At 62.9% G+C, this 27,597-nt stretch overlaps 1 protein-coding gene across 2 annotated transcripts in view; it reads left to right on the top strand.

Moving 5' to 3' along the window:
- The window catches only part of RPTOR (regulatory associated protein of MTOR complex 1), a 307,386-nt gene extending 280,422 nt beyond the window's left edge, over positions 1-26,964 (top strand). Inside the window, exons 25-34 of one of the 2 annotated variants that reach the window (XM_032870426.1) lie at positions 4,985-5,090; positions 7,473-7,587; positions 9,136-9,260; positions 11,111-11,215; positions 20,660-20,766; positions 22,143-22,270; positions 23,677-23,763; positions 24,649-24,765; positions 25,074-25,203; positions 25,830-26,964. In XM_032870426.1, coding sequence (XP_032726317.1) covers positions 4,985-5,090; positions 7,473-7,587; positions 9,136-9,260; positions 11,111-11,215; positions 20,660-20,766; positions 22,143-22,270; positions 23,677-23,763; positions 24,649-24,765; positions 25,074-25,203; positions 25,830-25,898 — 1,089 coding nt within the window. In that variant the 3' untranslated portion in view covers positions 25,899-26,964. The remainder of the gene's footprint in view (positions 1-4,984; positions 5,091-7,472; positions 7,588-9,135; positions 9,261-11,110; positions 11,216-20,659; positions 20,767-22,142; positions 22,271-23,676; positions 23,764-24,648; positions 24,766-25,073; positions 25,204-25,829) is intronic. The other variant, XM_032870427.1, reaches the window with a different exon arrangement.
- Positions 26,965-27,597: the final 633 nt, after the last annotated feature.

Below are 27,597 nucleotides of genomic sequence, written 5' to 3'. Positions count from 1 at the left end.
CACAAACCAGTGTCCTTCAGGAATGTGGTCTCCAAACCTCCAACATGATGTTATCAGACCAAGTGCAGCGAAACATAAAATGGACAAGACGTTGCTGACCAAGCGGGTTCTGTCTCAAGAATGCCAAGCTGTACGTTGTGTTAAATTAACCGTCGTCGAGCGTTTCAGCAGACGGAAGAGAAACCCTCTCATCATCCTCGTAGCTGCAGGAAAAGGGTTTGACAGAATCAACGACGGTCCGTAATGAAACTGTCCACAAACGAGGACCAGAAGTAAGCTGCCTTCCCCATACGCGCCCCTGCAGAACTCCCAGCTGCCGCTCTCACCGGCGAAAGACATGCTGTTTTGTCTCAAAACCAGAACTACGGCGAGGCCGTCTGATCTCCCACTCCCGGTGCTCAGCCTGCCGGAGGGCGGCGTGCAGGTGGAAAGGGGAGAGAGCTCTGCTCACGCCACGCTATGGTGTGTGCGGGAACCCCAGGGCATCTGCTTAATGTTGTAAGAGGAGAAGAGCCGGTGAGACTGTGGGATACACGGTCATTATACCCTAACCTGTCGTATTTCTGCAGGAACTCGGGCAAATTGAAATTAAACCACTTATAATAACACCCCCAAAACATTACATACTTAACTCTGAATCTTCTTTTAAAAAAATACACATGAGACCCGACAGCTGAAAAATACAAAACAGCGATGAAGAAAATGCACGGAGGCCTGATGCGAGGCACGCTCGGGGGCCGGAGCGCTCGGTGACCCAAAGGTGTCCGGTCTCCCTAACCTGGCACGCAGGTCAACGCCAGCCCACTCCATGTCCCGACGGGTTTTATTCTGATCAACAAGCCCGTTCTAAAAATTACAGGAAAAAGCAAAGAAGCTAAAGAAAGTTTTGTCACAGAACACAGTTGGAGGACCCACACTGTGTGACCTCAAGAGGCCCTCAGCAGTAGTCTGGGGAGGGCAGGTGCAGGCTCTGGGGGGCAGGACGGAGCCCCGAGACGGAGCCGCGGCACATCCCATCGGGCTTCCACAAAGCCCCAGACGGAAGATGGTCTTTCAGCGTGGGGCGCTGCAGTGACTGGACGTCCGCTTGCCCAGAAGAAGACTGTCAGTCCATCTCCCACGCCACATCCAGAAACCAACTCCAAGACCACCTCGTCCTGCCGTGAAGCCTACGGCCAGGAAACTTCTAGAAGCCCCTTCTGGCCTGTGAGGCAATGGATCTTTGAAAAGCACAAGCTTCTCAAAAGACACAAGAAGAAAATGGGAGGTGGGTTTCGTCCTATTAACCGCTTTGTGAATGTCCCTGTTAACATGAAAACACGAGCCACGGCCTGGAGAAAAACATCGTAAAACACACGTGTAACGAAAGTCTTGCATCCGAATAAGGAAGAACTCCCAGGGTTCCATACAGGACACAGCGCAATTAAAAACAACAGACAGAAGGTTGGCCAAGACCGTTTCCCGAAAAGGTGTGCAGACAACGAAGGAGCACGGACGAGGCGAGTGCAGTTAAGACAGGAGGTCGCGGGGGCACAAGCTGCCACAGGAGACAGCAGCGCCGCCGCACGATGGCAAACATCTCAGACCCGTCAAGCCCGGTGCTGACGAGGGGCACCGAGCCGCTGGGACGCCCCCGTGTGCAGAGGACGAGTATCGCGGACACTCTAGAGACGTGTGGCCCCTTCTGTAAAGCTGAGCACACACTGACCCGGGACCCAGCACCCCCGCTGGACGGGCGCTCCCCCGGGAGCAGTGGGAACCTGAGTGCGCGGGTCTCTAGCGTCTCGTTCATGATCACCGAAAACCCGACAGAAGCCAGGCGTCCGTCCCCTGGTGCCTGAGCGGTGAGGGGCCACATAGGGAGCCACCAGTCGCCTGAGAAGGTTTTCCGGATAAATGGTTCGCGCCCAACGTTGCCGAGCCTCGAGCGTTAGCGCTCACTGAATGAACCAGATCCGAGGACTGCGCGCCGCGAGCCCATATACCTGACACTCCAGAAAAGCCAAATCAGAAGGGCTGGGCGGCCGACCCCAGAGGGCCATGGAGCAGGGCCGGGCTCTGTTCTCTGCCGGGAGAGGCGGGCCACCTGCAGGGGACTCTGTCTCCGCCAGCCTGACGCTTTGCAGGGAGTGTCGTCGGAGGACGAAGGCGTTCGCGTCTGGCCCCGGTGCGCTCAGGGCACCCGGGCCTCACCTCGGTGCTGCGCCCAGCAGCGGCACCAACGCAGAGCAGGCCTGGCCGCATCACAGGGGTGCCGCGTCGCCAGGATCCACTGCCTCTCTGTGCGCCGGAGCCCACCTCCTCGTTTGTTTCCGCACGACCGGAAAAATCACAGGACGTGTTGGGGTGAGGCTCTGCGTTGTGTCGTCAGAAGGGGCCTCGTCTGTGGGTCTGAGCCTGTACCTCACGTTGGCAGCCTTCCCAGGCACTGTCTCCCCTTTTGCCTTCGGGGCACCCACTGATCCCTGCCCCAGTTGTTCCAGGGCCAGCCCAGACCGGAGGCCCCCGCCCCCGCATCTCTGGGAGGCATCAGGGTGGGAAATGGTTTCCGTGTAGAGGCCAGGAGCTTCTGGGACCGAGGTGTCACGGCCCTAGTCATGCAGACTGCTCCGCGCCCCGCCCGCCCTGCCGCTCCGTCCCCGTGGTTCTTAGCGGACTGTCCACAGACGGTGCCCGCCGCAGTTACAGAGCTGGGTGCAGGTCAGACCATCCTCGATGAGCTCAGCATGCCCGTGGGGGCAGACACAGTGGACACCAGTGGACGCTGCTGCACTGGGAGCACCACGCTCCTGTCAGAAGAGCACAGGGATGTGACAGGGCCCAGGCGGGGGGGGGGGGGGCGCCTGCAGGCTGCGTGGGTCCTGCATGTCCACAGCCTTCTTACCTGTCCTTACTGCCACTGCCTTGTGTCCTTTGGAGCCCCCAGGTCTGTCCCTGGGCCCCCGGTCCTTGGCCTGCACAAGTGGCACCTGGGCCCTGGGGCATGTGCATCCAGGAGCTCCATGCCTGTCCTGCCCGTCCTGCCCAGAGCACCTCTGCGCTTCCGCCGGCACATTCCCACAGAAACCAGAGTCCATGAGAGGCCGGGGTCTCTGCCACCTGGTGCCCTCCATTCCTTTGGGCTGTTCTTGTCACTCGACAGTACTGACCCTCGGTCATTTCTTTTCTAGTAAAAGCTCCAGGTTGTCGCAAACAAAACCAACCATTAGAAACCTGGGCTCTACCCCGTCTGCCCCTGGGGGGTTATTTCCAGACCAAGGAACGAACGTTCTGTGAAGGCTGACACCGTCTCTCCGTGTCGTCTCCATGTTGGGATGTCCCTGCTGTGGCTGTTGCTGTTTTGTTCAGGGTGGGGTTGTGGTTTTTAAGGAAAGGATAGGAGCAGAGCACGGACATGCTGGCCAGAGAGAGCCGCAGGCCCCAGCACGAGGTCGGGCGGTTCGTGTTTGTAACCGGACGGCACGGAGCATTCCTGGCGCGGACGGAGACCTGTGCCGCCGTGCTCGTGTCGCAGCCGCCCCTAGCGGGACCTGGGCTCCTGTCTGCGTGCAGACCGGTCCTTGCACAGCCGTGCCTGCACAGGAGATCATGCGTGTGGCCACGCTCACTGGCTGGCAGCCGGTGGTTTCTCCAGCAGAGGAGACAGACTGTAAACACCGAGTGTGGGCTGTCGGCGCCCGTGCACTCCGTTCTCGCCGACCGCGGGCCGGTCACGGCCGGCTCAGCTCTCGGCTCAGCCGGTGGGGCTGCTTCACTTCTCTCATGTCTCGGGACTTCACAGACCCGGGCTTTGGAGCAGGGAGTCCGAGTCCATCTAGGTTACTTGCCGACGTGTGAGGATTAAGGAAATGCTCCGCTGCGGCACGAGGAGACTGTGGTCCTGGCTTCTTGGCCAGCGGCGGGCCTCTCGCGGACACCACGTGCGCACACGGGCCCTCCTGCTCAAGGAGCGGAGAGCGGGCCGGTTTGTGGAGCCCCTGCTTCGTTCAGGGGACGTGGGCTCAGCGCACGATGCCGTGGCTCGGCCGGGAGAGTGCAGCGTTCTCGGGAGCTCGTGGGAAGCGGAGTGGTTCGGCTCATTCCTGACCACCCCTTGTGGGGTCCACGGGCTCCCCGTGCCGTGTCCAGTCAGGCCCTTCTTTTGCTGCCCTGACGCCCTTTCTGTTAAGCGAGAAGCCCTGGTTCTCCGCATCAGAGAAGGAACGCGGGCAAAGGTCCCAGAGCACATGCCCCTTCTTTTCAGCGCGCTCAGGCCGACGGGCACGTCCCGCAGGATCCCGCTGGTTCCTTCTCCCAGAATCTCCTTGTCCGCTTCAGAAGTGGCTGCCCAGCTGCCCCTGTCAGGCCCTGGGCTCCTAGGAGTAGACAGTGCATGACCCTCCAGGACTGGGGTGTCCCTGAGTCTCCACTGGCATCCACCCTGGCGCTCCGTCAGCCCCCGGACCCTGCGGCCCCGCCGGTCATGCTCTGTACCTCCGGCAGGCAGCGGGTGCTCTGGCCAGACCCGAGAACCCGGACTTTCTTTCGGGCACAGGGTCAGTACTTGGAGACACTGGCAGGCTTGGGTCCAGAGCTCCACAGTAAACGGGTCGGCACATGCGTGTAAAAGTCACATTTGCCCTATGCTCCGTCCGCCGAGCGCACAGCAGCACGGCAGCTAAAGCCGCGTGTAGACGAGTGGACAGACCGCTCGCGGCTAAGGGAGGCCGGCGGGCCCCTGGGCTTTCTGAGTCACAGTCCCTGACCCCAGACCCCGGAACAAGCGCACTGACAGCGAACAGTGTGAGGTGCCGTGAGTCACCCAAGCGTGACCAGGGACCCGGCGGGAGCGGGGGCTGCTGGGAAGGCGGTACCCACGGGCGAGCGGGGCGCAGGGTGGCCGCAGACCTCCCGTTAGGCACAGGCGCAGCGTCTGTGAGGCGCACTGACACACGGCGCTGTAGCCGTTCCCGCCGAGGCTCACGCTGTGTTTTTGTTGTTGAAGATCCCGGAGGAGCACGACCTGGAGAGTCAGGTCCGCAAGGAGCGTGAGTGGCGGTTTCTCCGCAACACGCGGGTCAGACAGCAGGCGCGGCAGCTCATCCAGAAGGGTAAGCCGCCGGACTCGCGGGGGGGGTCTCCGAGGGCCCTCGGTGACGCAGGCGCCCGCTCGCCGTGGTGCGGGGTGCAGACAGGGTCCTGAGGCTGGGGGTGCGCCCTGGGCCCCAGGACCCCCGAGTGCCCTCTGCCCTTCTCCCCCAGGGAAGCCCCGGCTGGCTGGTGGCCTCTCACCGGCACGTGGCTGGGGTTTTGCCATTTCCAGAGGGGAAGGAGTGAGCGCCCCACCCCCAGCCCTGTGCTCTCTCTGGGGACACAAGACAGGCACGAGGCCCTGGTTGTGTCCAGCTGGTCCCCACCTGTCCCCGGGACAATCGCTTCCTGTCAACCAAAGCTGCACTTGGGCCAGTTTCCAAACCTGTGACCAGATTTGCCGAGACATGCCAGACTGCCCCTGTGCGTGCCCCCAGCCTCACTCGCGTGGAGGCGGCCTCAGAGGGGCTGCGGGCAGGGCTGGGCCACACGCCCAGGGCCTCCATCACGCGGTGGGGTCAGGGACAGGGATGCCAGACAGCCTCTCCCCTCCCTCTCTTTCCAGGGATGGGCCGCCATAAGGGCCCAGCCCCTGTGGCTGACTCAGTCCCGCGGTCCTGGGTGCACAGAGACGGGTGCGATCACATCTCCGGGGGAGCCAGACGGTGGACTGACACTGCCCGGCCCCTGCACAGAGCAGGAAGTCACGGGCTCTCGGCCATTCTGCTGATGGACTGTTTTGACCTTGCCTCTCTGTCCTCTACAGTTGTGACGATTTTCAAGTTGGGGCTAAGGGCCCATGAAGCAGGCTGTCCCTGCAGACACGCGGGGCTGGGCAGCCACGGCCGGCACGCCCCGTGCCCCTGAGCACACAGGCGCCGACGCTAGAGGCCACTAACGTGCCCTGCCGGCCGTGTTGCGCGCTCCCCGCAAACTGCCTTGGGGCCGTGTTTCGTTAGTGTGTGTAGTTACTTCTGCCGAAAACTAATCTCGGCTACTCATAACTCCGTGCCTCTGTGCGGGGCTGCTGGCAGCTCTAGTGTCCCGGAATTCGGTGTCTGCTGCCCCTGCAGTCACCACGTGAACACGTGGCCAGGGCCTGCTGCAGCCATGGCTGCCTTCTCCGGGAGAGAGCCGGCCGGAGCCGGGGGTGGACGGAGCTGGGGGCTCTAGAAGCAGCTGGCTCTCCAGACAAAACAAGTGACTCCTCGTAAACCATAGTCAGGAGTTCTCTTTTCCGGTCTTTGTGGGAAGAAGATCCCTCCTTGTTAGAACACAGTAAGGGCAGCGCCTGACGCCACTGCTGGAGACGTCAGCTGGTGGGACTTGGAGATGGAGCAGTCTGTGCGGTGGCCCCAGCCACCAGAGACAGGGATGCTGGTGACACCACGGTCCCCCTCTGCACTCCGCGTGCAGCGTTCTGTCTGAGAGCCGCTGTGCACCCAGGAGGGACGGGAAGGGGCCTGTAGGTCAGCCAGGTGACCTGTGCCCAGCGTCACCCCAGCCACCTTGGCGAGCAGAACCCGTGTTGTCACGTATGCACGGTGCACCCTAACCTCGGACCCAGGTGTCCCCAGCGTCTCCCAGTAGCCCACAGTCTAGACCTCGCCACAGAAACCCACGGCCCGGGGTGAGGGCCACTCCGGGGAAGAGCGTGTCGCTGCTGCGGGCACAGCCTCTGGGGCCTCTTTGCCGTTGTCACACTGCCCTCAACCTTGTCAGGTGGTTCCTAGTGTTTGCTGTTGTAATGCGGGGGAGGCCAGCACGGGCCAGCGCCAGCACACTCCAGGGTACTGGGGGCAGCTGGCGCCCGAGGCCACCACGTCATGGGGTGCCAGATTAGCCGCGTATCCACTGGCCACCGGAGGCGCATCTGAGCCTGCCTTGACCTTGGCTTTTTTTAGCCTCTTCTGACTGTTTCTCTAAAACAGGCTCCTTCGAAGCCCCAGGGGCTCCTTCCCCGGGGCTGGCGTGTGGGGCCCATTCGGTTCCCCTGTGATCTGTGGTGATTCAGGGCCCCCCTCCCAAGGGCTGAGGGGCCCCCAGGCTTGGCTGCGCGCGTGCCTGAGGCTGCCACCCGGGGCTAAGCCAGAAGCCGCTGCCCTTGGCTTTCTTCACTGGCCCAGGCCCGTCGCGCTGCTCTGAGCTCGGCTCGGAAGTCCTTGCACGTGCAAGTTGACAAGCGCCGACCGAGAACTCGCCGTGTGTCTGCCTCGCTCTGGGGGCTGTGGGGGAACCCTTTGGTGGTCGAGGAGCTAGACCCTCGTCCGACCCCCTGCTTGGCCTGTGTGTCCCCGGCAGCCTCCTGGGTCCCCGGACAGGAGACGCGGCCTCGGCCCCAGTGGCGTGACGTTGGCTCGGGCGCCGGACGCTGAGGCCCGTCGCTGTGTCTCTTCGAGCAGGTATTGCAAAACTGGACGACCAGATCTTTCTGAACAGGAACCCCGGCGTCCCCTCCGTGGTCAAGTTCCACCCCTTTACGCCGTGTGTGGCCGTGGCTGACAAAGACAGCATCTGGTAGGCAGGGTGCCCACGACGGCCACAAGCCCTCTGGGGGGCAGATGGGGCCGGGCTCGGGAACACGCAGAGGAATGGGCGGGTGGGGATGGGCACTCCAGTGTCACGGGCTCCCCAAAACCACACTGAGCCGGAGACGCACCTACAAGGGCCTCAGTCCTGCTACCTCCTGTGGGGCGCGTAGACACCGACTTTAACTCAAAGTAGACCTCGCCCTGTTGCCGTGGAGAACATACCCGCATCGCGGGGGACGACGTCTGGGGTGTTCTCACCTCTGTTCCTCCTCTTTGCTTCATCCTGCAAAATGCACAGAAATTCAGCGCCGTAACCGTGTGTAAGCGCGCTGTTCGGGGGCACCAGGCGCATTCACAAGGCCACGTAGCTGCCACCATCCGCCTCCAGATCTCTCTCTGTCCTGTAAAACTGAAGCTGTCCCCATTGGTCCCTAAGTCCGCCTTCCGCTCCCTGGCACCAGCCATCCGCTGTCTGTTCCGAGTTTGAGGCCCCAGCGACCTCACCTGCCCTGTGTGTCCGGCCCCTCCCACTGAGCACAGGGCCCTCGAGGTCTGTGGCAGGTGTCATAATGTCCCCCTTGCGCAGGCCAGGTGACAGCCCGTGTGTGGACAGACCATGCTTTATCATCCATCCAGCAATGGACACGTGGGTCATTTCCACATTTGTTTTTTCAATATGTTCATATGGTCAGGCTCTGCTTTTATTTTGTAAAACATATGTCCAGTTTTAACTTAGAAGAAGGCAAAACATAAAACAGAACGAAGTCTGCCTTGATGATATATCGGGTTTGATTTTGTTAGAAAAGGAAGTGGATGTAAATCACAGTGGCAGAGTCTTAGAGATCTGCCCCCGAGTGGCTTCTACCCGATACCAGAGGACCTCACTTTTATCTCGGATTCGGGTCTGCTCTGAAACACACATCTCTTTCTTTATATTTTTAACAGGTCTTTTTTTTTTTTTTTTAAGATTTTATTTATTTATTTGGCAGACAGAGATCACAAGCAGGCAGAGAGGCAGACAGAGAGAGAGGAGGAAGCAGGCTCCCTGCTGAGCAGAGAGCCCGATGCGGGGCTCGATCCCAGGACCCTGGGATCATGACCTGAGCCGAAGGCAGAGGCTTTAACCCACTGAGCCCCCAGGCGCCCCAACAGCTCCCTTTAAAGTAGCGAATCTTCATTAAGGCTTCTGCGGGCGAGTGAAATTAGGACCGTGATATGCGATGTTGTTCATTTGCTCGGGGTCTCCCAGACACATGTGCTCTTTTGCTTTGTACCTGTGTCATTATCACGGTCGTCCCCCCATTGGTGGCTTGAACGTGGGCGGACGGATGTCTCAGCACACCCAGCAGTGGGACTCCGGGCCCCGTGGCCCCCCCTGTGACGGACCCCCTGGACACACAGGCCGCTTGTCCACGTCCTGCCAGAGCTCGTGGCCCTCCGTGAGAGTGGCCGCCCTGGCAGGCGTGAGGGGGGAATCGCCCTGTGGCTTCGGTTTGCCTTTCCCTGACGACTGGTCTTCTCTCCTTCCCTGAAGTTTCTGGGACTGGGAGAAAGGGGAGAAGCTGGACTACTTCCACAACGGGAACCCTCGGTACACCAGGGTCACGGCCATGGAGTACCTGAACGGCCAGGACTGCTCGCTGCTGCTCACGGCCACGGGTGAGTGTGGTGTGCGGGGCCGGGCCCCGGGCCCCAAACCCAGCGTGGGGACCCCGCACGTCTTCACGCACAGCCTTTTCTGACCCTGAGCGTTGCTCTGGCAGAGGGCCCCGCCTGCGGTGAAACGCACCATCACGGAAGAGGTGGGAGGTTTCCGACAAAGCAGGCTTCACCCCCAGACAACAGGGCCAGCAGGTGACCAGTGCCCGGCAGTGTCCAGGGACCCCCGGCCCTCCCCTGACCAGGAAGGGCCCCGTCAGCCTCTTCTTGTGGCCTCTACGATGCTCTTGGAGACGAGGCTGAAGGGAGAAGGGGTCCCAAGCACAGAGCATGAGGGTAGCAGGCGCCGCCTCGGCTCCCCAGGGGTCTCTGGCCCTCCCAACTGCGCCACCGTGCGTCCGGCTCCCCTGTGGGCCAGGCTCCTGCCTCCTGGCGGGCCGCTGCCGGTGCTGGGCCTCACCCTTGCTTTCTGGGTCTGGAATGTCTCCACTTCACCCCTCCCTGCCACAGGCTTCCCAGTGAGCCACCCCGGGGGACAGCGTCTCCTTTAGCCATTTGAAGACAAGACCTCACTGTCTGTGGGGGGTGAGACGTCACCACCGGCCTAACTGCACCTCCTTCGGGGATGACAGGCCCTGGGGTGGGACTGGCGGGAAGGGAGAATGGGGACGCACGAGGCAAGAAGAAGAGGGCAAAGGTGGACGTGCAGGCTGCTCCCGCGTTGCCTGCCCCGCCCCATCCTGTCCTGGGCATGGTCCCATCATGGCCTGCCCTGGCCCGTCCTATCCTGGGCGTGTCCCTGGCCTGTGTTGGGCCTGAGCTCCTGAGCCACCAGCATGGTCAAGCGGACTGCACTGGGCGGGCTGCCTCCCCCCTCAGAGCATTCCTGGGCCCTGCTGTGTCCATGGGGAAAGGTCCCGCCGGTGGCCTCTCTCCCAGGCAGCGCCCGCTCAGGACCAGATGAAGTCAAGCCACAGCAGTTGCTTCCACTGCAGGTGTGAGAGTGAAGGAGCGGCCGGGCACCCGGGGCAGTGGGGGGCCAGGACGGCTCCGCGGACGGTAGGACAGGTCACACTGAGCACCTCTGAGCGCCAGGGAGGTGGGGAGAGAGTGATTTCCTGGCCCAGCGGGCGCAGGAGCGGGTCCCCAGGGGCTTGTGCTGGAGGAGCACAAGGGCTTGGGGTTCAGACCAGGAAAAGTTCACAGTCACAGAGGCCAGGGGCAGGACGGGTGTCAGCGGGCCCAAGTGACCTCGTCCTCCGTCTGTGCTGTGAGGCAAGTGGTCATAGCCCAGGTTGGGGGGCGCCGAAGGCCACACGTGAGGGCTAGCACGTCCGAGAGCAGGGCTGGGCTGGGCTGTGAGCACCGCGGGGGGTGGACACGGGACGAGGCCGCTCCTCACGCTGCTCAGGCTCACAGGAGAGCACGAGGGCTCTGTGCTGAGGGTCATGGGGGGCGGGTGGGAGGCGGCCAGCCCACCTCCTCGTGTGGGGAGCCTGTGGGCCACATACTGAGGGCCCACCTGTGTGGAGCAGACAGGAAGGGGTGCCACGGAAGGCCTGGCTTTCTGCCGAGAACATCACTGGAGGGAAGGGGGGCTGCCTGGGCTCAGAGGTCGAGGGTAGTGGTCCCTCAGCGCCCCTGCTGCGGCTTCCCCCGCGGCCCAGATGGGAGGATGCCCGGGAGGAGACGGTCCTCCCAGGAACAGCCCCGCTGCTGCTACACTGGGCCGCCTCACAGAGACCGCGTGGTCTCCTGTCTCGTGGCACGGCACCTGTCACCCAGGGGGCTCCTCCACGCGCCCCCGCAGCCAGGCCTGTGTTCTCACCTCCTGCCCTTCTCTCCCCAAGATGACGGCGCCATCAGAGTGTGGAAGAACTTCGCGGATTTGGAGAAGAACCCAGAGATGGTGACTGCTTGGCAGGGGCTCTCAGACATGTTGCCGACAACCAGAGGTGGGTCCTCCCGGGGGCTCAGCCGCCACATCCCCCTTGGGGGCCCCCCCCAGGCCACCTTCCATAAGCCCGCTGGCCTCCTCGCCCCCGTGGCCATGGCCCGCCTGAGGCGCACCCCTGCCCCGCCTCCCCGTTGGGGCGGCCCGTGGCTGGGAGAGGACCTGCGCTCTGTGCTTCGTTCCACGGGGACTCCCTGAGGGCAGGACAGTGCCCCGCAGGTGGGCGTGCTGGTCAGTGGTGAAGGCCGAGGACGCTGGCCCTGCCCGCACGGGGCCCACAGAGGGTCTCTGGGAGCTGAGCTGAGCGGGCGTGGCCGCGGCGCGGTTGACCGGCTCTGTGTGCTGCCCGTGGGGTGGGTCCACAGGCCGCCCCGCAGGCCGGTGGTCCGGGGGCTGGAGCGGGACCTGGACCGGCGGCTCGTCTCCTCCGAGGGCCCGCTGTGCTGCCACTGCATGTTGGCGGTGTGTCCGGTCTTGGTTCCCAAGAAGCCCGGCTGTGGGGATCGGGGTCCTTGTCACTAAATGGACAGGGAAAGCGACTCCGTCCTCCTGCCTCTGCGTGGCCGGCCTGGCCTTGCCGCGACTTTGTGCACTTCCCACATGGCCCCGTCTGTGTCCTGTCGTCGCATGGCTGTGCTCGTCATAGCCAGTCATCTCCGTGGCTCCTGCTCTTCCCTCCGTCCCAGCACCTGTCCCGAGGAGTCACTGCCCCTGGGAGGTGACCTCACACGGGAAAGGTCCCCAACCCCAGCGCGGGCGGCTCCGGGCAGAAAGCTCTGTGTGGGCTGCTTTAGAATGTCGCTGTTTTTAAATTATCTTTGGAATAAAACAGTCATCCACATCTGTCCCCCACCCCTCCTGAGGCCCCAGCATGGCCACCTCCGTGTGGCCTGGGCCCCTTCAGGCCAGGTCCCATGATGAAGCGACAATCACCATGTCCTTCCACTGTGGTCTCAGTGTTCCCGGATTAGAGCAAAGGCTTGTCTCCCCCGCGGACCCCATTGCCCCCCACGTGCTGGCAGCTCTGCCATCCCATGATGCCCCGTGGCACCCGACCCTGGCCCGGGCACTCGTGCTCGCAGCTTGCTCTGCTGGCGCTGACCCCGAAGACGAGGTTTCTGGTCCTTCACTTCCCACTGCCGTCCGGCAGGTGACACACCCCAGGCCCCCGCCACCCCTCCAGCCCCTGCACACAGAGCCAGAGACCCCTGTGTGGACGTGGCAGGGGCTCAGGGCCAGGCCAGAGGACGGGAGAGCGGGAGCCCTCCGACTGCTTGGGGTACATTGTTTCCCAATTCATTTTGCAACCGCCACCTCTCTGCCCCCAAACGATGTGGGTGTGGTTTCCAGACACCAAGAACTGTCTTACCCACGACGCCGTTTCCTTTGCTTCAGCCAAGGTGAGGGACGCCAGGGAGCATGGCTCACGGGTGTGGTGGGGGGTCTAACTGGGAGCAGAGGAAGCAGGGCCGAGGGGACGATCTGGGTCCGAGGCGTCCCTGAACTTATTCCTGCCCGTCAGGAAACCCCACGTGTCACTTGGGGTGCGGAGAGCCACTCCTGGCCCCAGGCTGTCCACCGCAGGCCTGACTTGCTAGTGGGTTCCACAGGTGTCCACATGCATGTCCTACTGGTCCCGCCCCCTCCCCCGGGTTTTCAGAAATCTCCCCAGGAGAGGCAGAGTTGGGAAGGGGCCAGGAGCAGCAGACGAGGGTCTCGCCTCCCGGTCTTTATCAGTAAGTCGGGGGAGGGGCCTGGGGGGCGCCCCGATTCTCCGCGGCTACAGAGCCACGGTTTGGTCCTGTCCTCTGCCTTGTAGCCAGGCAGCCATGGGCTTAGCAAATGGTTATTTCCTTTGCTCTTTCTGAGACACTGGAAGGATGAGAGGGGCGGGAAGCCCAGGGGGACAGCTGCTCTACAGGTCAGGACAGGACGGGCCCAGGTGCTCCTGGCCGCAGCCACCCCGACTGGGACGCCCGTCTTGGGATCTAAGCTCTGTAGCCAAGAGTCACGTCTGCTGGCATTCCGGCCCTCGTGCCAACCACTAGTCACCTTGTGCCTGTCAGCCGCTGGCTTCCTTCCCCTGCCCGGCCCGAACCCAGTCCTGGCCTCTGACACGACAGCTAGCCGAGGTCTGGGCTACAACCCTAGGGAGACACATAAAGAGACACGGAGCGAGGCCACCACGAGCCACTCCATGGCCGCTGCTCTTCAACGTCTGGGGCACGCGCCGCAGCGCGAGGCAGGACCCTTCTGAGTGCTGGCCGTGGCCTGGGGGACCTACCCCGCTCCAGGTCACCACGCAGGTGCTCGAAGCCACCCACCGCACACGGGGCTCCAGCCGGGCCTGCAAGCTGTCTGCAGAGACACGCCGGCCTACTGCATCCACCAGCCATGAGACGCGTGCCCGGGAACGTCCTCGGAGAACGCCCGCGCCCCCAGGGAACTCGGGGAGACCAGGCGGCTGGAGCGCCGCCAGCTGGGAAGGCCCTCACTCCACGGCCGAATCCGCTCTGACCGCTCGCTGGAGGTCGGAATCCGCGGTCTGTGAGGAGGAGGCGCCGTTTCTCACGGGAGGCAGGTGAACCGGGAGCAGGGTCCGTGTGCCCTCGGCCTGTGGTCCCTCTGGCTGACGTGTGCACACACGCACACGCTTGGGCGCACACACGTGCACACAGACACCCACCCGCGTGCGCATGTCCTGAGGTAGAACCAGGTGGGTCCCCTCAGTGCTCCTCCGCCCCCGTCCCCCTGCTGGTGGAGCTGCTGGGCAGCTCCTGCCACTGGCCACACTGGCCCCGTGCCCTTCTGGTCCCCTGAGCCGCCCGAGCCGAGGGCGCCTTCGCCCTCGGAAGCCCCCGGGGCCAGCCGCAGTGGACTTCACGGCGGCACTAACAAGCGCTCGGGCACTTGGAAGTTCTCGTGGCACAGGTGGCTGGGTTTCACGATGTGCCAGAGCCCCTTCCGATTCCCAAAACCCTGGTAATTGAGTTTCCTCATCTGTCAGGTCCATTTTGGGCGAGGTCAGCCCCTGCGGTTGGGACCGTGGCACCCTGTGGCCTGGGCTGCCCCCACCTGCCCCCTCCCCTGCTTCTTTCGACTTGAGTGTTCTTCCTGCCCTTTGGGGTTGCGTGACTGTTAACTAGCCCCATGTGAAACCTGTGATCCCTGTGTCCGCGGAGGTCTGGCCGGAGAGGCCTCAGTGTGTCTCGGCCGCCGTAAGCAGGGATAGGACTGTCTTCTCTCTTCCCTGAGACTGCCCTGGCGGCGGTGGGATCCCGCCTGGCCTCTCTCCTGAACTGCTGGCTTTTGTTCTCACGCCCATGGAGTTCTTTGGGGCCATCAGACGGTTAGGGCTGTGACTTTGCATATCTGTCCCATGCACACCGTCCCCTCCCGTCTAAAAGAGCACCAGCCAGCGGGCGTGCAGAGGTTACAGGACAAGTCAGGTAGCTGTGGAAAGCCCTGGGAAGAAGTTGGAAGGAAAGCCGTTGAGAGGAAGCTCCCTTGGGCCTGAGGCCTCGTGGTTGCACCTCCTGGGCCCCTTCATCCCAAACATGGGGACTTGCGTCCCGCTGGCTTGGGACCTTATCCCTCCCCTCTGCTGCGCTGCCTTCCTGGGGGCTCCTGCAGCTTTCAAGGACGGTGCTCTTCAGACTGCGGCGCTGGGCCGGCCTCGGTCAGGACGGAGGATGACCTGACAGCACCCCCTGGAGGCAGGGTATGGCCACTACCGCCTCCGGGACCCCCGGACGCATTGGACGGCCCAGCTCTGCAGGCCGGACACCAGGAAGAGCATTTCGATTTCATGAAAGCAGAGAAGTCATTCCAGATCGAGATTGGTTTTTCCGCCTAAACTTTTGAACAATCATTTTTTTCAGAATTTAATCAGAACTTTCTTAAAGCATCTGTCTCCACCTGAAAAACCCATATATAAGGTTCAGAGCCAGTGGAACTCCCACACGTGGCTGGCCGTGGACACAGAGCTGTCGAGCCGGGTTAGCAAACGGAAAACCTGAACGATCCCAACTGACTGTCACTTTTCTCTCGTAATGTCCACCTGTGGGTACCTCATGAAGAAACGGGGCTCGCAGACCCAGACGCACATGTGACCCTGACCTGTGACTCACGGGGTCAGGTCTAAGCGCGGAGAGCCTTTGTCCTGGCCTGTGTCTCACAGCCCTTTGCAGGAGCTGGTGGCGTTCTCCGCAGGGGGGCAGACGAGGACGTGGGTCTAGGGGCCCCTGAGCCGCCACAGCAAGGGGTTGAGGAGCTGAGAACGAAAAGGGCCGTCAGATCTCAGACTCACGGTTCAGTGTCTTGTGAACCATTCTGGGAGCTCATTGTCTGCGTGAAGGCTCCGGAGAGGAAGCACCAGACGACAGGAGACAGGCTTCTGCTCTTCCAGAAGGAGAAACGACAGGGTCACCGTCTCTGGAAACCTAGAGAAAAGCCAGAGGACCACCTTCCACAGATGGAGCTGGGGAAGGCAAGAGGCTGGACGGCGCCTGGTTTAGCCGTTTCAGCTGCTTCGTTGGGGTTGCTGCTGTGGACAGAACCCGGGACGGGACAAGGCTGGGGCCCTTCTGCACCTCAGCACCCCCGAGAGCCAAGACCACATCGTCCCACCGGGAGCGTGTGAACAGCGACATCAGCCTTGGGCCTTTGGTGTTAAGATTCATCAGCTGGGAGCAGCTCGGAAGCCGGCTGAGGGCCACGGGAGAGCCATGATGGCCCCAGCAGAGGCGCCTTGAGCCGGGCACTCCTGGAGCCGCTGCCCAGCCTGTGCTCGGTGTGTGCCAGAGCAGGAGCTGATGGCGGCTCCAGTTCCTCCAGCAGCGCAGCGGATCTAGAATCCGGAGTGGGCGGGACACAGACGGGAGCCCCGCGGTGCAGGCCTTCACGGGGCCGGACGCCACAGGGAGGCTCAGCAAGAGAGAATGGGGACACCTGGCCACAGGCCTGCGGTTCTCCCCTGCGCCAGGGGACAGGCCCCTCCGTCTCAGAGTTCCAGAACTACAGCTCCCCTGGGTCTGCCTCAGGTTGGGGGCGGCAGGTCCCCAGGTTCAGTCCTCGGCGGGCGGTCTGGACTGGCCACGGTGTTATAGGGATCCAGACTGTTAATGCGTTTGTCCGTTTCCACCGTTTACTGGGCTGGGATGCTCTGGGGACTCAGAGCCGCACGTTCCAGGTACCGTAACCCGTCTCTGCCGCACGGATCTACGTCGTAAGGAAGAAGTCCCCTCTGGCCAGGTTCCGGATTGGGTGGTGCGTCCGGGGCCTGGACCCAGGGTAAAGTCAGGCAAGATTAGGGGTCTGCATTTTGGGGAAGTGCCCACCCCGCCCCACCGTGGGTGGGGGGGGTCAACCATCCCAGGAACGTGGAAGGTGGTCATGTGTGCTCTGGGGTATTGTACTTTGCTGGGCTGGCTTGAGTCCTCAGCTTTTTTTTTTTTTTTAAAGATTTTATTTATTTACTTGACAGACAGAGATCACAAGTAGGCAGAGAAGCAGGCAGAGAGAGGGGCGGAAGCAGGCTCCCCGCCGAGCAGAGAGCCCGATGCGGGGCTCGATCCCAGAACCCTGAGATCATGACCTGAGCCGAAGGCAGAGGCTTTAACTCACTGAGCCACCCAGGCGCCCCAAGTCCTCAGCTTTTTAAAAAACCTCCCTGAGGCTGTACGCAGAGCTGGCACAGGGTGGCCTGCAGCACAGACACCCCCGGCCATACACAGAGCCTGCATCAGCCCCGGTGGGGACACACCCCACCAGCTGGCCAAGAGACCCTGGGGCCCGAGGGGATGACCTCTGCCTGTTGGTTGAGGGTTCCTAGACCCTCGTGTAGAAGCATCCCGTGCAGAAGACTCTGGGGCTTGAGCTCTCCCGTCCATGCCCGCTGTGGCCTCATCTGGAGCAGGACCACCACGTGCCTGTGTTCCAGATCAGGAAACCAGCGTTGATGAGGGACAGCGCCTTCCTGGCACCGGAGGCTCCACGTCCAGAGCTGTCCCTCTGTGAGGTGTGTCTCAGGGTCACAGGGTCAGAGAATATGGCTCTCACCACATTTCAGGCCCTTGTGCGTCCTATCTGGGGTCCCGTTCTTCTGTCCCCGCAAGCGTCTGTGTCCCTAGACCGGTGCACGGGACACAGGAGGATGCAGCCGGCCGCAATACGCAGTACACGGATGGCTTTCCGGTCCTCCGACCGCAGCACTTGCTACTTTCAGCCAGAACGGGCTCGGCGTCCCAGAGTCTGGAGCTCACAAGGAGCCAGAGCTCGCGCGCACTTTGCTCCCGCTGCTCACGGTGGAAGCAGACACGCTCCCAGAGGCGCTGCACCCGATGGAGGCACCGAGGCCTGGGGTGCCCACACCCAGCTCCCTGTGCCTGAGAGCGTCCTCAGAGCAGTGATGAAGTCAGAACAAGAGCGTCAGAGCCGGCCCTGGCCCGGGCAGGCTCCCGTGAGGAAAGCGCTGCAGGAAGGAGGCTGCCCCCCACCTCTTCACTCGGGCCTGGGTTGGCCGCCCAGAGCAAACCGGAGCAGGCCCGCATGGCTCACCCCCGGCGCAGGGCCACTGCGTAACCTCTCCACTTATCCCCGTGACCCCAGACTATGGGACCGAGACATGGACACCATCATCCAGATGCCCTCTGGCCTCCACGCTCACTGACTGCCCGCCTCCTAAGTCCCCGGCAGGGCTGACGCTGACACCAGGCGGCCAGCCAGGGATGGCTGAACACATAGGCGGTGTGCTGTCTGCCGCGGCGGCCGCCCCATGCGTCCACACCTCCGGGGGCCCACATGCTCTAAGGCCACGTGGACGATACACACGTCCCCGTCCGGAGAGAGCCTTGTCAGCAGCCTGTCCCAGCTCTGTCACTGGGACAGGCTGGGAGCCCTGGCACCCGTGCTCCCATCCGCTGCTCCCCCAAGGCCACGGCCTACAGGCTGACGTCTGGGGTCTGTGGTCTGACCACAGCACTTTGGACTTGGGAATTCGCCTGTTCTTTAAAAGACCCTCACGGAGTCTGTACCAAGCAGATGACTTGGAGTTTTACACGTTCAAAGAACGCTCCTTCAGGCTGGAGCCACTGCAGGAAACCTGGGCCTCACCTTGACCTGGGGCCGGAGGACGTGTAGGTTTTCCCGAGGCCAGCTGGACACAGACCGGCGGACGTAACTACCCCCATGTGACCAACTCGTGCCTGTCCAGCTTCATTGTTTTCCTGGGTCACACCTGACCTTTCAGTCCCATTTAGACTTGGGTCTTTGGGGCCTTGAACAAACTTCCATTTGAGCCCGGTGTGTCCCCATGGTGGAGGCTTGTCCGTCTCCCACATACGAGGCTGTGTGCCGCCCGGCTATGTGCGTGTCCCTGCCCCGTGGTGCCAGGCCGTCCATCCCTCGTCCCGTCTGCTTGCTTCTCTGCTGCGTCAGCGGCTCCAGACAGAGCCTCACAGAGGATGGGGTCTGTCTCCCTCCATAGCCCATGGAGGGAGTGGCCCCTGGGACACCGGCTGGGGCAGCTGCCCGGGCATCCCAGCAGGGCCGGCCCAGGACCACTCTCGGAGTCCCTCGGCTGGTTCCCCAAGGGCTGCCACTTTGAGTGATGCTGTGGGCCACCTGCCTGCCACTGCTCTAGGGTCCTGACTCTAGAGGTGACGTGCTGAGGGGCCCAGGATTGACAGGAGCCACCAAAGGGCCCAGGTCAGAAGTTGTGCTCTCTGTCCTCAATGTTAGCAAATACGTCAAGCCCTGGGAAACATGGGGTCGGGAACAGGGGGGCTTCAGACACTCCTTACCCCGGGATGGGGGCCCTCAGCACCCACCCGCCTCCCTCCCTCCTGGGTCAAAGAGCTTCCTGCACAGTCACCCCCCACATTGTGAACACCCCGCCCCGTCTTGTCTGCCCATCCCCACCGCTGGCCATGTCTGCACGCTCGGTGTGGCCCCCTGGCGTGGGGGGGGGGTCGTGTCCTGGCACAGAGCGGCCAGTAGGGACAGCCCCAGGGGCCCTGTGTCCACATCCAGGAGGTGACTATTTGGTCAAGAAGACCCCACCCATTTGCATGAGAATATTCCAGAACATTCTCATACACCAGAAGGAAACCCTGTGCCCACGGGTTCAGTGTCTCCCTGCAGAGGAAGACTTCCACAGCTGGGCCGAGTTGTCCACACTTAGATGTCTCTCCAGGGCCCAGCATTGCTCGTGGGGGCACCTAGAGGATAGCCTGGGGTTTGGAAGGGAGATTGGGGCCTGGAGGGAGATCCATCACCCAAAAAGAACAAAGTAGAAGAGAACAAGGCGTTATGGGGTCTGGCCTGAGAGGCCTGGAGAACAGGGTGCCCAGGGCCGCAGGGGCCGCAGAGCAGCAGAAATGAGCTTGACAAGTGTGACCAAAGAAACATACAAATGAGGTCATCACATAAGTGACAGAACAGGAGAGATCTTGGTGGCACAGTGCAGGTCACAGTACATGCGTCTGTGGAGGAAGAAGAGGGAACACCAGTGGCCGCGGGGTCTGCGGGAGCCCACCGTGGGGGTCTCTGCCGCGGCTGCAGGTGCGGCCTTGCCTGGGGACCCTGACCACCCCCGCAAGTGCACACAGGCCTCGAGAAGACGTTGCCACTCCAGCCACGGTGTGTGGAGTCAGGAAATGGATAAATGCTAAGTGGTCCACTGGACCCCAGCCTGTGGGGCAGGAGGAGTCGGCACGGTGTGGCCTGGAAGGGGAACGCGGGTTCCTAGAAAACACGCCCCGTATAAAATTGGTGGCATCGGCGGAAACCATCCTGGTGCGTGGACGGGTGCCTGGGTGGGGGACGCACACAGCCCGGCGTGGGAAGGTGTCCGCGGCCTGGGGACGGTCCAGCCGGGATCAGAGCAGGCAAGTAAGGCTTTCACTGGTCTGAAGTCTTGCTTCCTTTCAGAAGTACGAAAGGAGGGAAGTGCCAGCTGCTGATCTCGGTGGTGGGTGCAGGACCTCTCCTGGATATCTAAAGCGTAGACTGGCTTGACTAGACCGTCCGTGAGGTTGTCATGCCACCTTTAGGAACGCTGCAGTCACCCCACGCGGCCCTGGCGTGGGCCTCATGCCCGGCGGGCTCTCCTCGGCCTCTGCAGAGCTCCTGTGCAGCCCCGAGAAACTGCGTGCTCAAGCCTTGCCATGGCCGAGAACAGTGCCGCCGTGGCCGCTGTGAAGTTGTACAGCTGCCCACTGTGCGCAGGACGACGGGCATTTTGAACCGACAGTCCTAGGACGGTGCTGTCCCAGCAGCAGATATCTGGGCGGGGCGGGGATCCAGGGACCCCAGACTGCCAACCTGGAGCTCCCGTGGGGTTGGGGACCGGGCTGTGGCTGGGGTGGCGAGGCACTCCATGGTGCTGAGTGGCTGCCTGGGACAGGGTCCCGAGTTGACGGCGGAATGGTCTGTGTCTGTCCAGGAGCCGGGATGGTGGTGGACTGGGAGCAGGAGACCGGCCTCCTCATGAGCTCAGGGGACGTACGGATCGTCCGGATCTGGGACACGGACCGGGAGATGAAGGTGCAGGTAACCGCAGCCCCCGCCCGGCCTCCCAGCTCTGCTGCCCCCCCAGACAGGCCCCTGTCCCGGAGAAGTGAGAGTGGGGGTTGTGGGCCTTCACGCCGTCAGGCGCTAATTACCTCTCACGGCCCATTTATCGCGACACTTTGACCCTGTATCACAGCATGATTAAGCCTATGCAAATCCTAATTGCTTCCAAAAGTATTTTGCCCATGCAAATTAGGGACTATCAGGAAGCAGCAGAGTGAACACATTTTAAATTGGAATGGTGAATTATTTGCGCGCTTCTTAAAGCATCTTTTATTTCCAGTTTTAATCAGCAGAGCAAGGACAGAATTGGTTTTGACAGAGGCATCCTGGAAGGGGTCGTAGGGCTGCAGACAGCTGGGGACCACCGAGCTTTTGGGTGGTGGTGCTGGCTGTGGCTTGAGGCCCAGGAGCTCCGCCCTCCTGGCCTCCTGGCCCGGCCCTGGGCCTCCCGCCAAGCCCCCAGTCACACAGGCACCCAGCGGAGGACGGGCCCAGGTCAAACTGGAAGGGCTGGGGATGGGGAGCCGACGTGAGGCCGGGACACAGTTGTCTGAGCTGCCACAGCCCGAGCAGAGGCGACCTCCCTCTGCCCTGTGCTCAGGTCCTGCAACGGCACAGTCAGCCTTTGTCACGCATCTGGGGCCCGGAGATGGCCAGTCCCTGCCGCCCTCCAGTGCAGTGTAGACACCTGATGCCGGCAGCCCCTACGCAGGAGCCCGTCCCCTGGCTCTTGTCTTCAGCTCGGCTGCCCGGGGGTCATCCCTGGCCCCTGGCCCCCGGCCCCCTTCAAGCCTCGGAGCAGGCTGTGTGTCCAGAGGTGTGGCTACCGCCCTCGTCCTGATGCCTCTTCAACGGACCAGGAGCCACACGTGTGGGATTTCTTCCCTGGGCGCCCGATAGCAGCAAAGCCCTGATGAGGGGAAAGTGCTTTCCTTCTTGTGGTCCCTTTAGTCCCATGTGCTCTCCTACCCGGCATCCCTCACCCCTGCATTTACCTACCAGGGAGGCAGTTACAGAGGCAGAGCTTCCTAGACCCCCTCCTGAACCAATTAGGAGGATCCGCTCCTACCAGAATGTGTTTTGTCTTCCTTTGGGGAAAGAGGGAGACACTGGAAAGTTTAATTGGTACCAAAAGCCGGTTCCCAGAGTTGTGTGCTGGCTGCAGCCCTGGGGACGGGGGACTGGCTCTTGGGTGGGTGTGGCCTGACTCAGTCAGGTCCCCTGTGGGCCCCTCGGGCTCTCTGGGCCTTCCAAGCCTTCTCTGGTGCAGAAGGCAGGGGTCCCATGCTGGGGTGTTGGCGTGACCGGCCACTCTTGGGGGCCCACACCACAGTCCCTGTGTCCACACCCAGGACATCCCCACGGGCGCTGACAGCTGCGTGACAAGCCTGTCCTGTGACTCCCACCGCTCTCTCATCGTGGCTGGCCTCGGCGATGGCTCCATCCGCGTCTATGACCGGAGGATGGCACTCAGCGAATGGTAATCTGCCCCCCACCCCACCCCAGCACCCTCCAGACAAGGTACTCCTGTTGCTGCCAGGTCTCTGGGCCCAGACAGAGTGAGCCTCCCACAGCCCACTGGGCACCACCCCCCACCAAGGCCACATTTCCATGGGACATGGAGGGGAAAAACCAGCAGGGCAGGGGGCCTGGCAAGATACCGCCCTCCCTGAGCTCAGTTTCCCTCCTGTGCATGGTAGACGGCCAAGAAGACAGTGTCAGGGAGTCCCCGCGTGGGCCCTGTGCTGTGCTGAGCGACATGCATGTTGTGGCTGTTCCGGGCTCTGGGGGCAAGTCCTAGGCCAGGGGCCAGGTGGAGCCAGGCACTGGGGGGCAAGTGCTGTTACCTGTGGGCAGGTGAGGTGCTTGGGTTCAGCCGGTGGTCACTCACCCGGGCCCCACGGCTGATAAATGATAGTGTCGTCTCTGGCCACGGCCTGGCCAGGCCTGGCCTTCAGGGGTGAGGAAGGGGCAAGTGGGCAGGTGCCAGACGTGGAGCTGAAGGAAGCCTGTGGGACAAACTGCTGGGCAGGCTATTTGCTGCTGAGGCCCAGGTGCTGGGCCCGACGTCCAGCGGGTCTCCCAGGACAGACCCGAGGCTGGACTGGTGCCGGCTGGGCCGTACACGCCCTGCAGGTTCTCTGCAGAAAGGTCCCCACAGAGAACAGGCAGCACCCCCAGAAAGCTGCCATCGTGTGCGGGGAGGGGGGTTTCCTTCTGGGCTGGCCGTGAGCACACGGAAACCCGCTCGTGGTGCGCTTTGAAAGGGTGAGTTTTCTCTCCATCAAGACGTTGTCTTGACTACCCTGAGCAGGCAGTGAAGTCCCAGATTGCCCAGAAAGAGCTGAGGGTCATGGAGTGGCCCTGAGGGTACGGCTGGGTCCCCTGGTGCTGAGGGCAGCGACACGGGCACCCGCGCACCCCAGCTATGACTCGTGGCATGCCGTGTGCGGCACGTCCTCCGCGCCAGGGGCCTCTACTTCAGCTGGGGTTGGGGTTCTCACTCCTGACCCTTAGTGTTGTGGGCTGGGAGCTGCACGGTGCAAGGCCCTGTCCAGGGGCTCTGGGGCGGCTCTGCTGTGCTCCCGACATGACGGCGAAGGGTGGGTGGAGGCCACTGGCCCCCCCAAGGGAGCAGACCCTGAGGGCTTTACATAAACACTCAAAATGAAGTCACACCCTCAGCTTCTTAGCTCCTGTCCGGTGCTGTGTGTGCCAGCGGCCGGCCTGCTGTCCCCCACCCCCGCCCAGGCAGCCTGCTGTCTGCCTCCCCTGCAGCTGGCCGGCCCGCTGTCCCGTCCCCTTCAGCTGGCCAGCCCATTGTCCCCTCCCCCGCCCAGGCCGCTGTCCAGGCTCTGACCCCGTCCTTCCCCCCCACCCCTGCAGCCGCGTCATGACATACCGGGAGCACACGGCCTGGGTGGTGAAAGCCTACCTCCAGAAGCACCCCGAGGGCCACATCATGAGTGTGAGGTAATGAGCACAGAATATTTATGAGACATTTTGCTGTAAAAACATTATTTTCTCCTCCATTTAAAATACGTTTTGGTATTTAAACAGCCGGGAAAGGATGGCATTTCTGGGCAGTAATTAACCTGCGCTTGGGGACTGGCCAGAAAGGTCAGGGCCTGTGGAAGGGCAGGGACACGTCGGTCCCCCCGTTGGAGAGCCACGCAGCAGCGGCAGACAGCTGGCTCAGCGGCGGCTGCAGGGTGTGCGCGGGAGGGGGCGGGCGTCTTCCGGCCCTTTCCTGTGGGACCACTGCGTGGGGCGGTCGTCTGCCGTAAATCCATTTCTCCCGCTTACTTGCTTACGTGCCCGTTAAAGGGACAGCCGATGTTAGTGACCGTCACAGAGCCACCGTTTCTTCAGAGATGCTCTGTCCCTTGTTTGTAGCACAAAAACAGGACATAGCTCTTAGAACAACACCCGCCGGGGACCAAGGGCACGAAAGATGGCCTCCAGGGGCGACTCGCAGCCTCCCGGCCTCCCGCCCACCCGCCCCCCTCCCATCCTGTAACTGCAGCCCAGCTGCACAGAATCCCATCCCCAGGGCTGCAGATGAAACCAGTAACTCACGTCCCCCCCACCGCCCCCGGGGTCTCTGCTTGCTGCCGCCTTGCGCCATGGAGGCAGGGCCTTTCCTGGCTCTGGGGAGGAGGCCGGGGGGCTCGGTGGCAGGCCTGGTCGCTGCGGCCGGTGGGGCGGGCTCCTGCTGTGCTCAGCCGCCTCGCTGGTCACTCGGGGGCCGGCCTTGGCCTTGAGGAGTGCATGCGCACCTGGGCCCCTGACCTCGTGAGGCCAGCCCTCAGGGGCCGGCCTGCCCCAGCCTCGCCAGCAGCACTCCTTTCCCGGCAGCGTCAACGGGGACGTACGCTTCTTCGACCCTCGGATGCCCGAGTCTGTGAATGTCCTTCAGATCGTGAAGGGGCTCACGGCCCTCGACATCCACCCCCAAGCAAACCTGATCGCCTGGTAGGTGCCGCCCCTAAGAGAAAATGAGGGGCCTTTGCTGCCCCGACCATCTCAGAGCACCCGAAGTCAGCCCCGGGTGTCCACGTAACCGCAGGCAATACCCCTGGCCTGGGAGCGGGAACTCTCCGGAGCCACGTCGCTGTGGGATGGCGGGTGGGTGATAGGCGGGCAGGTCAGCCCCGTGTCCGGGACGGTGCCCCGGTGAGAGGACGCGCCTGCTTCCCCCCTGCGCTGAGCTGCCCCCACCACCCCCCCCATGCTTCATCCCTGGGCCGGCGGCCGGCTCACCCCCAACCCCCTGTGCGCAGCGGCTCCATGAACCAGTTCACGGCGGTCTACAGCGGGAGCGGGGAGCTGGTCAGCCACATCAAGTACTACGACGGCTTCATGGGCCAGCGCGTCGGCGCCATCAGCTGTCTGGCCTTCCACCCGCACTGGGTCTGTGCCTGCCCGCGCCCGGGCAGAGGGGCGGCAGGGGGGTGCGGGGGGCTCGGGAGGGCTCGGTGGGGGCACAGGAGCTGCGGGCAGGGGGGCTACAGCCAGCCCCCGCCCACCCCACAGGCGGCGGGCAGGGCGCCCTAGGTTTCTCCCTCCCCGTGTCCAAGAACTGCCCGAAACAAGATCATGTCAGGTCCTTGGCCACCCCAAGCCGCCTCCAGGAACAGCGCCAGATGCCCCGTCAGCCAGGGAGTCCTGGGCCGCGCAGACAGGAGACAGCCCCCCTTCTCCTGTCACCCTCCACCTCTGCCCTGATCCCAGCCCTGGAAAAGCCGAGCAGGGAGGAGGCTGCCAGGACACCCTTGCCCGGCCTGTGCTCCCCAGGGAGGGGTGGCCCAGCCCTCACAGTCACTCCCCAAGTGTCTGGGCTCCACCAGAGGCCCCCATGCAGCCCGGGGCTCCCAGACGAATCCCTGCAGGGAGCTGTGGGGAGCCCCCATGTCCTTGTGGTGAGGTGCGGGGCCTCTGCTGAGAGCCACGGCAGGGTGGGGGCGGGGAAGCCCCATGGCGGCCTCCCCACCTCCCACCCCCACCCACCTGCTCACCCTCCCTGATCTCCTCTGCAGCCTCACCTGGCCGTGGGCAGCAATGACTACTACATCTCCGTGTACTCGGTGGAGAAGCGCGTCAGATAGCGGGTGCCCGCCCCGCCAGGCCTCCGTGTACATAGTGGACCCGCCGCGCCGCCCTGAACACTGGTCCTGACCTGCTGCTGAGGGCTCCAGGAGGCCCCTCACTGTCTGTCCGTCCGTCTGTGGTCACTGTCACGCCCAGGAGCCCAGGGAAGGGGCCTCTGGTGGAGTCCTGCCGTGTGACAGCCCAAGGATGGTCACAGACATCCCAGCACCCTTTCCGTCCTGTTTTGCTTCTGAGATTTTTAAAGAGGGAGACACACTCGTTCTATTTTGCGAGGGACCCGAGCATTGGCTCCACAAAAACTCCGAGACAGAAGCCAGCTCCCCAGGGCTTGGCCACCCTGGCAGACGGGGGAGCGCTCGCGCTCAGCATGGGTCTCTGGGCCGCTGCCTGGCCATGCGCCGGCCTGGGCCGCCTCCCCCTGGCTGCAAGCTAGCCGGAGCTGTTTTCCGCGCACGCGCTCCTGGGGGCATTTCCAAGCACCCTGGGAGGCGGGGGCATTCGAGAGACAGAGCCGGCACGCGGACGAGGAGACAGCCCAAGGCCCCTCGCCAACTGCCAGTCCTTGCCCCACTAGGGGCCTTCGTGGCCAGATGGTGTGAGGACTGGCAGTGCCCCTCCGCCACGCAGCCCACTGTCCCGGCACAGGCCCTCCTCCTCACAGACCCGCTAGCAGAAGGGGCCTGTGGCTTTGGATGGGTGAGGCAGGCCGGTGGCCATTCAGCCACCGTCTTGGGCCACTGGCCCCGCTTTTCTTGAGTGCTGCTGTTCCCCAGGCAGGTGCGGTGACAGCCACCAGGCCTGTGGCCTCCCACACGGGTGTACACGCATGTGCAGAGCCCATGGTTTGCACACCCGAGCCCACACACGAGTGCACACTTGTGCGGTCCTGAGGCCTCCCACCCGCACGGGCGTCACACACGTGCACGGTGCAAGGGCATCTGTGGGTCAGTAGTGGCCCGTCTGCGCCGCCACTCGCCGGTGTCTTGCAGTGAGTAATGCAGAGAAGGTTCCTGGTGACTGCTTTGGCGTGGGTCAGGGCGTCTGTGCCTGTCTGCACACAGGTGTGCGTGTGTCTTCACGTGTGCACGACCTGGGGCCACGGGGATGGTGCAGCCCCAGGAAGGACAACAGAGCATGTGCTAAGCAATTACAAACAGCGCTTGTAAAACAAAACCACAATGACGATATTCTGAAAAGCATTTTTTCCATTTTCCTTGGGAATCAAGATTATTGGATAGAGGAGTGAGCTGGCTTAACTAATTCTGCCACTACGAGGCCATAATCGTGGGAATGTGAGGCCCCTCGAGCCGTGGCCGGCACTGTGCTTCGGCCAGGGCCGTGTACCCGGGCACCGGGCAGCACCGGCCTTGGCGGCCTGGGGGACCCCCGTGTGCCCCAGGAGCCGGCTCCGGGCCGGGGTCCGCGTGGGCTCCCGGGCCGCCGGCACCTGGCCACCGGCTGGGTCGGGAGCAGCAGACTCCGGGCGGAGGAGCCGAGCCGGGCGGTCTGTGCGGACGCGGAACCGCCCGCCCTGGGGCCGGCAGGGGCTTCCGGGTCCGTCGCGAAAGTCCAATCATGGAGTTAACCGGGGCTCCACAGAGCACGCCCTGAAGGTTCGCTTATCTCTATTTATTTTACCAAATGAGAATTGCGGAGTGAGTGAGCGCAAACGACAGCTGTTCATGACAATAAACA

Source organism: Lontra canadensis, unplaced genomic scaffold, assembly GCF_010015895.1.
Source record: "Lontra canadensis isolate GAN:19392208 unplaced genomic scaffold, GSC_riverotter_1.0 scaffold41, whole genome shotgun sequence".
Lineage (NCBI taxonomy): Eukaryota > Metazoa > Chordata > Mammalia > Carnivora > Mustelidae > Lontra > Lontra canadensis.
This window is presented reverse-complemented; position numbering and strand designations above follow the sequence as displayed.